The sequence below is a fragment of the Hydra vulgaris genome, chromosome 03, assembly GCF_038396675.1.
Source record: "Hydra vulgaris chromosome 03, alternate assembly HydraT2T_AEP".
Classification (NCBI taxonomy): domain Eukaryota; kingdom Metazoa; phylum Cnidaria; class Hydrozoa; order Anthoathecata; family Hydridae; genus Hydra; species Hydra vulgaris.
This window is the reverse complement of record NC_088922.1, coordinates 59,563,661-59,574,927: the sequence shown is the minus strand read 5'-3', so window position 1 is coordinate 59,574,927 and position 11,267 is coordinate 59,563,661. Positions and strand designations below refer to the sequence as shown.

At 30.4% G+C, this 11,267-nt stretch overlaps 1 protein-coding gene across 1 annotated transcript in view; it reads left to right on the top strand.

Annotated features, from left to right (window-relative positions):
* The first annotated feature begins 1,747 nt into the window (after nucleotides 1–1,747).
* LOC100200908 (DNA mismatch repair protein Msh2) overlaps nucleotides 1,748–11,267 on the top strand; it is an 83,395-nt gene continuing 73,875 nt past the window's right edge. Inside the window, exons 1-2 of the mRNA XM_065793845.1 lie at nucleotides 1,748–1,873; nucleotides 6,720–6,769. Of these exons, the coding sequence (XP_065649917.1) occupies nucleotides 1,837–1,873; nucleotides 6,720–6,769 (87 nt within the window). The 5' untranslated portion in view covers nucleotides 1,748–1,836. The remainder of the gene's footprint in view (nucleotides 1,874–6,719; nucleotides 6,770–11,267) is intronic.

Here is an 11,267-nt window from a genome sequence, read left to right as displayed (position 1 = left end):
ATATATATATATATATATATATATATATATATATATATAGTTCTATAGTTTGTTGGCTTTAGGAAGAGCGGAAGGAAAAAAGTGATTCTTACGCCAACACATACGTCACTTTTAATTACTTTTGACTTTCGTCCAACATTTCCGTGTTGGACGAAAGTAAAAACCATTAATTTAATTACAAATTAATCGTTTTTTAAAAAAACCACAAAAACGCAAATTTAATTGACCGGAATGTTTTTAAAAACATTCTAAATGTTTTTAAAACATTTTGAATGTTTTTAACAATATAAACAATGTTTTTATTTTAATTTTTTTTAATAAAATGTTTTTATTTTTATTTTTTTTAATAAAATGTTTTTATTTTTATTTTTTTTACTGTAAATCATGCGCGGAGTGTTGCTACATCGACTATCTTATAGCCTGATTCGCAAGGGAGTGCTGCTACATCGACTGACAAATAGCCTGACTCGCAAGGGAGTGCTGCTACATCGACTGACAAATAGCCTGACTCGCAAGGGAGTGCTGCTACATCGACTGACAAATAGCCTGACCCGCAAGGGAGTGCTGCTACATCGACTGAGGGTTTGGTTGGGGCAGGCAGTCTATCATTATTAAAAAAAAAAAATTCCGGTCTTGCATTTTAATTTTTACTTTTTGTCAACAAAATATCGAAAAAACTTTCGGACAACATCTAAGGGTTCTATATATAAACATATATATATATATATATATATATATACATATATATATATATATATATATATATATATATATATGTATGTATATATATATATATATATATATATATATAAAGATATATATATATATATATATATATATATATAAATATATCTATATATATATATATATTTATATATATATATATATCTCTATATATATATATATATATATATATATATATATATATATATATATATATATACAACCCTTAGATGTTGTCAGAAAGTTTTTTCCATATTTTGTTGACAAAAAGTAAAAATTAAAATGCAAGACCGGAATTTTTTTTTTTTAATAATGATAGACTGCCTGCCCCAACCAAACCCTCAGTCGATGTAGCAGCACTCCCTTGCGGGTCAGGCTATTTGTCAGTCGATGTAGCAGCACTCCCTTGCGAGTCAGGCTATTTGTCAGTCGATGTAGCAGCACTCCCTTGCGAGTCAGGCTATTTGTCAGTCGATGTAGCAGCACTCCCTTGCGAGTCAGGCTATAAGATAGTCGATGTAGCATCACTCCGCGCATGATTTACAGTAAAAAAAATAAAAATAAAAACATTTTATTAAAAAAAATAAAAATAAAAACATTTTATTAAAAAAAATAAAAATAAAAACATTGTTTATATTGTTAAAAACATTCAAAACGTTTTAAAAACATTCCGGTCAATTAAATTTGCGTTTTTGTGGTTTTTTTAAAAAACGATTAATTTGTAATTAAATTAATGGTTTTTACTTTCGTCCAACACGGAAATGTTGGACGAAAGTTAAAAGTAATTAAAAGTGACGTATATGTTGGCGTAAGAATCACTTTTTTCCTTCCGCTCTTCCCAAAGCCAACAAACTATAGATCTATATATATATATATATATATATATATATATACATTTAAAAGCCCTATGTTTACGCGGCATGATACTATAGTAGGCCATGACGAAATATTACGCTACTTATGGTTTAGCACCGTTTGCGCATGCTCAAAGAACTTGAAACGCCATTCTTTACCGCAGTGTAATATTTTGCCGTAACTGACAAATTAAAAATTTGTTAAGAATTATTTTCTGCGCGAAAACGCACGTGGTATACAGACTTTTATCAACAAAACATGGCGGAGGTACAGCCATGTCAAGAAATGTCTTTTGGTGAGAATGATTAATTTGTAAAATATTATTAATTTTACATTTTTTATATTATACTCTTGGATTTGTGTCAGACTTTTACTGTTTCTAATAGAAAACAATCATTATTTTGAAATAGTATCATGTTTCATACGAACTTTTTATATAGCTTGGATTGTCTGGCTTCAATACTTAAAAAATATATTTATATATAATAATTAAAAAAAGTTATAAGATACCAGTTAATACTGAAATAAGTTTTTACCTCAAAATAAAGTGATTTAATTAAATGTTAATTTTTAAAGATATCAAAATCAATACTTCTTACTCTCTTTTTTAAAATCAATTTTGCCAATGTCATTTTGTTTTTTAATAATTTTTTAAAATATGAAATCTAATTCAAAAGTTGCAGTTTTCAATTTTTTTACAAAAAAATTTAATTGAATTTGTTAAAGTGTATAATTGGTTACATTACTTAGAAAAAGTTACATCATTCCATTGTTTCTTGCAAAACCTTTGGTTCTAAATTAGCATTTTCTTTTTCAATGTAAGCTTTCAAGTCTTGCAAAGTTTGTGGTTTTTTGTGGTAAGCACAAGATTTTTAAGCTCTAAAGGAAAATGCCTGATGCTGTAAGATATGGGGATCTCGACTGTCATTTTAAATCTCCAAATTATCAAAACATCAAAAGTCAAGATTACTCGACTTGGAAATTGGTGTCTCAAAATTTACATAGTTACATGAGCTGTGTCCTTTTAAAACCAATAATGATTGAAACCCAGTTCTGGAACTTTTGGTAAAAAAAAAATCGCTTAGCATCTGGTGTTACTGTAAATAAAATACATAATGCTTGTTGTTTACATTAACAGCAACACCATTAATGTCTTCAAAAGTTGTGGAACAATCACATTTTCACTGCAATTGCAATACCTAACAGTCACTGAGGGGATTCTCTGTGCCTCAGAAATGCAAATTTCGTTAACATTACCACTTAGATGGAAATAGGCTTTATTGAGTTTGATAGTAAAATAACCTTGTCTGATAGTCAGCAGGCAGCATTTTCTAAATTTTTTTGCATTTTCAGTTTGCACTTAGTTAGGTTAACTTTTTCTAATCTTACACCAAATCAACAAATTGTTACAAATGTCTGGTGATTGGAACAAATATCTGCTGATAGTCTACATTCCTGAGGTATGTATTGCTCCATGGCTTGTTGACAACAAATTTACATCATAAATGTCAAAGTATAGTTGCATATGACGCTATCTGCAAATATTACTTTTGCGCCACTCTGTATATTTTGTGGTATCTATCCTTATAGTTAGGACATAAACAAATTAGTCACTAGCAATACCTTAGTTTCTGTTTTAAAAATAACATAAGCTTATATAGTTCATTGATAATATTTTTTTTTATAGAAGAGTTTAAATTATAATCATATAATTTTTGATATATATCTTTTTAATGATAATTTGTTTTCTAAATAATTTTTTAAACATTGAATATTTTTTCTTTTTCCTTTACTTTAAACATCATAGTTCAGCTAAAGATTACCAATTTAATTTAAATTTCAGGAAATGTTTGTAATAATATCCTCTTGAGGGTAAGCTAGCAGTTTTTTATTCTTCTGTTTTTATATATGAGTGTCATTGACCACCTCAGATTTTAAGGAAACTTGGTGGTTTATATCAATGAGAAAACCAATTCCTGAAATTTTCAACATAAAACCATTTGTGGTTCATAAGATATGATTATTTGAAATTTCAGATGTTCCAAAAAAAAAAGCTTAAGTAGCAAAAACATGTTTTGTTCATACTTTGAAACTCTATATTTTAAAAACAAAATTTCAGAAAACCTTTTAGTTTTTTTTATTGTATGCAACACTAGACATACTTTAATAAAATTTAGACATTACCTTTTTCAATGTCAAATTTTATTCATAATGACTACCTAAAAAGTTGTTTGCAAATATAGTGTTATTTGATGGGTCAATATACAAAAATAAACTCAGTATTTAAATAATGTTTGCCCCCTCCCCCACTTACTTTTTAACAACCAACGATCTTTTAATGATTGATTGCTACAAGTGTTTTGACAGAGCCCCCAATGCCATCACAGCACTCGTTCCATGTGATGTAGTAAAAAAATGTCATTCTGCAAATACCTTATGATCTTGTTCATGGTGACAAGTTGAATAAATTTTTATAATTTTTGTATTGTGAACTTGCACCATCACTAAAATAAATGCAATCGTTAAAGTAAGGGATCAACTCTTTTAAATGTTTTATTACTTTATAAATGAAACAATGAACTGAGTTTGTATTGTGTTGCAAATAAACTGAGATGATACAAACACTTTTGTATTTTATCTTATTTTATTCCATATAGTAAATAACAAAAAAAAGCAATGTTATGTGCTAAAATGCGCATGTTTAAAAGTAAATGGACAAGGGGGAGGATACTAAGGCTATTTAAAAACTTAGCTCAACTCAGGCTTAATTTATGATTTATTTCTAGTACTGATTATGAAATACTTTTACATATATACATATTTCACATTACAATATATAATACAAGCTAAACTGCCATAAAATGGGGTCAGCCATAAACTTGGGGTTACTTGTGTCAAATTTGAGGTCTTAAATGATGGGTAATAATGGGTTTTAATTTTTAAGATGTTAACTCTACGGTAATGGTAAGTAAGCATATCGTTTGTTTTAATGCACTTTCGTCACAAAATCTTAGCAACACAACAATTAAATTATTCATAGTTGTTTACACTTTACGTTAACACTTGAATAAAATTTTATAAGGTAAAACTTTATTAAATATTTTTTACAGTAGCATTAAAGGAGGGAAAGATAGATATCAAATTTACTACTGCTAATATTTATATCACATGTTGCAATATTATAACTGTAATAATTGAGATGATTAAGTAAAAATTATTTTTTTAGAAATGAGCCCTTCAGGGTAACTTGGGTCAACATTTATGCAAAAATTTTAAAACAGTTCTTTTGTAATAGCAATTTATAAAGACAATTATATCATATAAACTTGTTCAGATTATATTTGATTTTATTTGTTAAGTTAGTACTGCTTAATTCTAGCGAGCTACATTAGGCAATATTTTCAAAAATAATTTGAAAATGTAAAACTGTTTAATGTTTAGATGCCGAGGAAATACAATAGACAGTTAGGTGCGAGACAATATTCCAATTATTCTTATGAAATTGTTGAAAAGGCTTTGACAGAGATTAATAAGGGAAAATCAATTAGGGAGGATGCAATATAATTTAAGATACCAAGAGAAACACTAAGAAGGTCATGTGAATGTAAAAAGTAAATCTTAGATCTTATGGCCAACCTTGTTCACTTAGTAATGAAGATGAAGCTGCCTTAGTTCAAAAATTACAAATTGCTTGTAATTAAGGATATCCATTAGATTGCCATGATTTGATGGAATGGTTCGAACAATATTTAGATAAAACTAAAAAAAGTTTAACATTGACAAAAATGAATGGAAATAAGAAGCTTATGTGTAAATAAGTTTTGGACTTTTTTCATGAAATGAATTTTATTTGTTGGGTGTATTTTTTTATAGGGAGTGCATTTTGTTTGTTTATTTTGATTTTATTAATATATTTTCGAATTCTGTACTTTTTCATGTCTTTGACAGACTTAAATGAATAACTGACCTAAGTAACCCCAAAATCAGCTTAACTTAAGTCAGGTACAAAATGATTCAAAATCAGGGCAATATGCCACTATTTATATTTGCAGGAGAAAAAAAGGTGTTAATATAATTATTATAATATTAATAACCCATTCTGTAGATATTATGCATTTAAAATTATTAAGTGTTTCATTTTTGACCCAAGTAACCCTTACGGTACATCAATAACTATTATTTTTTAATTCGTTTTGTGCAAGTTTTATTGTTCTGATTTTGTGACCTCCCCATGAGTACCCACTATTTTATTCTAAAATCACTGTAATAAAATCTTGAAATCAGTAGATTCTTATTAAAATCAGTGTTGATCCTTGGTTACCAATGGTTTGAAGTGAAAGCACAATTTCTTAAGTTTTAGCCGGAGCCATTTTTAGGAGTCCATAATTTTTTAATGAATTGTATCTTATTAGTAAATTTTCAAAATATGGAAGCCTACCATGTATAGAAAATAAAAAATATATCTTTTCACTTCTTAAATTGCAGATTTTTGTTATTGATATTGACCCATCAAGAATAATTTTCTTAAATTTGCAAACAACTTTATTGGTAGCCTATATGGATAAAATGTGGTATTTAAAAATTCAATGTCAAAGTTTTACTAAAGTAAGTCTGGAGTTGTTTACAATAAAAGACTTAAAGGTTTTTACAAATTTTGTTTTCGAAATATAGAGCTTCAAAACAAAACATGTTTTTGCTACTAAAGCTTTTATATTTAGAAAAACCGGAAATTTTAAATCACCATATCTCACAAACCACTAAAGTTTTTATGCTGAAATTTTCATGAATTACTTTTCTCATTGATATAAACCAAACCACCAAGTTTTATCGAAATCTGAGGTGATCCATGATGGACCTTGGTCCACTTGGCATGGAATGACCCATAGCTGTTCTACTAAAAGGTTAATGAAATTGGAAAAGTAACTTTTTATAAAATGCTTGCACAAGTGCAACAAAAGTAAATTTTAGCTTTTTAAATTTTTTTTTTCTTGCTCATTCTTTAGTGCAGTATTTTTTTGGTAGTTTTTTGAACCTCTTTTTATATATAAATCTAAATTCATTTTATGAATATCTAATGTAATTAGATATTCATATAATGATTATCTAATATAATACATATTGATAATAACATTATAATTTAGAAAATATTGGAGAGTATGGTTTTGTAACATATTTAAATAACCTTGGAGAAGTAAGTTCATTTTTTTCAGCATAATTTACAAGTTTATTTAAATTTTAATGCAGGGTTTCTTTAAATTGCATGAATAAATTTTAAGATTGTCAACATTTTGTGTTGTCAACCTTTAAAAAGATCAAAATTGAATAAATACAATCATTTTATTTTTTGTTATTCAAAAAAAAAAATTGATTCAATTTTAATCAAACATGAAACCAATATTATTGTAAATTTAGGGCTTTTCTAATTTTTGGGTTAAAGTCATCAGATTATAGTTTTAAAAATAAATTGTAAATCTGGTGCAAAAATGTAGTTCTCATTATTATCTTGTTGTTTTTTTCTGTATTCACACATTTCAAGATACTGTAACTTTTGTTAATAGATGACATTTTCTGGAATTTTTTAGAATTATGGATAAATTAATAAAATGATTTTTTTGCAGCTTTTTATGAGTTCATTTTTTCAAAATTTTGATGAAAAAGTTACTTAATGAAATTAGTGTTTTATTTTATTATATATATATATATATATATATATATATATATATATATATATATATATATATATATATATATACACTGTGCTTTTTTCTCCTAGAATGCATCGGAACAGCGTTCCGGCACCTTTTTTTTTTTACATATATGTTAACATTTTTTTTCCCGCATTTTTATATAATGAACTTATTAGGTAACCAAAAAAGTTCGTGCGGTTTGACGCCCATTGTTGGTTGATGAGGATGAACTGAAGGACGCTGTCGAGTCTGACTCCAGCTAAACTTGCCAAGAACTTGCAGTGAGGTTTGCTGTGAGTGTTGAAACCATCTGCCTGCATCTGCATGCGATTGGGAAAGCGTGGAAGCTGAGTCGGTGGGTTCCGCACAAATTGTCGATCAACAACAAGAAGCAACGGCTTACGATCTGCACATCACTCTTATCACGCCACAATGTTGAGCCTTTTCTTGATCGTTTATTGACATGCGACGAAAAATGGATTGTGTACAACAATACCAAGCGTTGCTACCATTGGTTGTCCCCCGATGACCCCATCCCAAAGACGCCCAATCTCCACGAGTGGAAGGTTTTGCTCTGTATTTGGTGGACTACAGCTGGTGTGGTGCATTACGAGCTGCTCCCAACAGGCCAAACCATTACTGGACTGGTCTACTCAGCACAGCTGCAACGAGTTCACGACCTGTTGCTTGTAAAGCAGCCTGCACTGGTGCACAGGAGAGGAGTTCTGCTTCTCCACGACAACGCGAGACCGCACACCGCTCGCGTGACTCATCCACCATACTCGCCAGACCTCTCCCCTACTGATTTCCATTTTTTCCTTTCCCTGGGAAATCATTTAAAAGGACAGCAGTTCCGAAACCAGGACGCGGTTGAAATGGAGTTGAAAGCTTTTATAGACTCAAAGGACTGAGAATTTTTTAGAAGTGGAATAAATAAGCTTGTTTTACGTTGGGGAAAGGTTTTAGATGCTAATGGTGACTATTTTGATGAATAAATGTACTTACTTTTGTTGTTTTGTGTGTTTTTATTATATACGGAAAAACTGCACGAACTTTTTTGGTTACCTGATAGTTCTTTTAAAAAAAATAACATTTAGGGGTTAGACTACAGTTAAATGAAAGAGAAATGATTCATGGATTCTGTGAATAACTTATAGAAAAAACATCCTAAAAATTTAGTTCATTTTGTACATGCTCTTCATACTATCCCCGTTTCCTCAAGCGAATGCAAACAAGGATTTTCATAGATAAATCTGATTATCACACCAATCAGAGTTTCATTAATGACCAAAACAGTTTCAACCTTTTTGTTCATCAAATTAGTAGGACCACTACAAACAAGCTTTTATCTTTTAAAGTATGTTGATTCATAGTTGTTAAGAAGAAGGCATTCAATATTAAGAGCCAGGAAAGGAGGTGAGATAATTTGTCCAGCAAAAATAAACAAATAAAAACTCAGACATTTGTTATAGAAGTTTATAGTTTTGGATAGTTTGTATCTTATATATAGTGTCGTGATCCCTCATCTAACTCAAGCCCTAATCCCCCCCCTTCCCCCCCCCCCCCCAAAAAAAAAGCTTTATTTTGAAAAAAAAACAAAAAACTTCTTTCATTGGAAAACAGCTCTATTTGTTCCTGCCTTATTAGGTATGACGTGTGGGGGAGCCCACCATCAACTATACATGTGTATAATTTTTGTTTACAAATTCTTTAGCTAATTTGTGCTTAATTTTTCACATGTTAAAAATAAAACAGGTAAGTTCCGGCACCTTTTTTTCCAGAAAAAAACCCCCATATATTTATACATAAGTATATATATATATTTTTTAACATCTTGGCTTCCAACAAGGCTGCAAGCAACCACTATTAAAGTTTAAAGTTACTGGAAGAGAAAAGATGTAGTTTGTAGAGAAAGATAACGATTGACAGACCACTTTCAAGATTGCAAATTATATGAATCAAGAAATCAAGATAAAGAAAGCAAATTCTAAAGAACAGATGTTTGAGGAAAAAAACTAGACAAATAAGAGTTTTAGGAGCACCTAGGAACAGTCACAGAAAAAGGATGAGACTTGATTGAATGATGAGTAACACGAGAATGAATTATCGTAGATGGCACAGGAGATGCTAGCTCTTTAGAGCAGTGCCCATCATAATATTTGAAAAAAAATTAGAAGAGAAGCAGCGTTATGACGATGTAATCATGGTTGGAGGTTGGCTGCAAAAGTAGGTCCAACTATGTTTTCAATGTCTAAAAGAAAAAGGATATCATTAGAAGATCCGCCCCAGATATGGCAACAGTATTCCATACCAGGCCCAATTTAAGATTTATAGAGATAAAAATTAGAAGCTGAAGTAAGAAAGTGGTGAGCACAGAAAAGAGATGCAACTTTAGTAGATGATAATTTTACAATGGATTTGTTATATGGTTTCCAAAAAAGATCGGAAGTAAGAGTTAACCTTAGAAGATGAAGGGTAGATGATTCATCAAGTACTTAACCGTTCATAAATTCATCAAGTACATAAACCGTTCATAAAAAAAACGCATTAGATAAAGGTGGAGAGGTTAAGGCCATCGCTCTTGACATTTCAAAAGCTTTTGATAAAGTTTGGCATGCTGGTCTTCTCCATAACGTAATGTTGCTTCTCTTTCTCTTTTCTACAAATACTGTAATGGACACTGCTCTAAAGAGCTAGCGTCTCTTGTGCCATCTACTAAAATTCATTCTCATGTTACTCGTTATTCAATTAAGTCTCATCCTTTTTCTGTGGCTGTTCCTAAGAGCTCTAAAAACTCATTCGTTTAGTATTTTTCCTCGAACATCAGCTCTCATGAATTCGCTTCCTTCATCTTGCTTTTCTGATTCATATAATTTGCAACCTTTCAAGTCGTCTATCAATTGTTATCTTACTCTACAATCTTCATTTTTTCTCTTCCAGTAATTTCCTACTTTTATTAGTGGAAGCAAAGATGTTTAAAAATATATATGTATATATATATAGGAAGATAGAAATTATTGCAATAACCATTGGCTGAAAAAAATTGAGTTTTGAATTGAATTAAAGATCACCAGCCACTGTGAATCCCATGCTGTAGCAGTAGTGAGATCCTTTTCCAGCTTAAATGCTCCCTCCAAGCAATCAGAGAGTGTTGGCTTCTTATCATGACAAGGATAAATGGTAGTATCGCCAGCGAACAATGCCACCTTAGATGTGAGAATATCTGGAAGATCATTAATGTAAATTAAAAAGAGTATAGGGCCAAGGATTGTACCTTAAGGAACCCCTCAAGTTACAGGAAATGAAGAAGAGTGTTGTCCATTGAAGATAACTTTTATACTACGATTGGAAAGGAAGGATTAAATAATCTTAAAGATGTTACCAGATACACCATAAGAAGAAGGCTTATGGAGAAGACCAGCATGCCAAACTATATCAAAAGTTTTAGAAATTCAAGAGTGATAACCTTAATATCTCCACCTTTATCTAGTGCACGATAAAACCTATCAGTTATTACTGTTAGCAAATCAGCTGTAGAATGAGAAGATCGAAATCCATATTGATCATCAGAAAGTTATTAGATTCAAGAAAAAAGATTAAGTGTTTATTAATTAAAGGTTCAAAAACCTTGCTTATGATACGAAGAAGACTAATGGGATGGCAGTTAGACTAGTCAGATCGCTCTCCAGAATTTTTGAAAATAGTATTAACAGATGCCGCTTTCCAGCATGATGGAAAACAAGACTCTGGTAAGCACTTGTTAAATAGTTTCGAAAGTATGGATGACAGCTCCAGAGAGCACTTCTGCAAGACTACAACAGGTATGTTGTCTGAACCACAAGCTGTAGAAAAATCTAAGCAGGAAATCACTTGTGATACAGAAGCTGGAGTGATATGAATGCAAGCATTGGATCAACCTGCTTGATGGCTTCATCAGGTAAAATGCAACTAGTGGAATTAAGAGATAATGCTGGAGATAATATGGAGAAGAGTGAGGTTTGT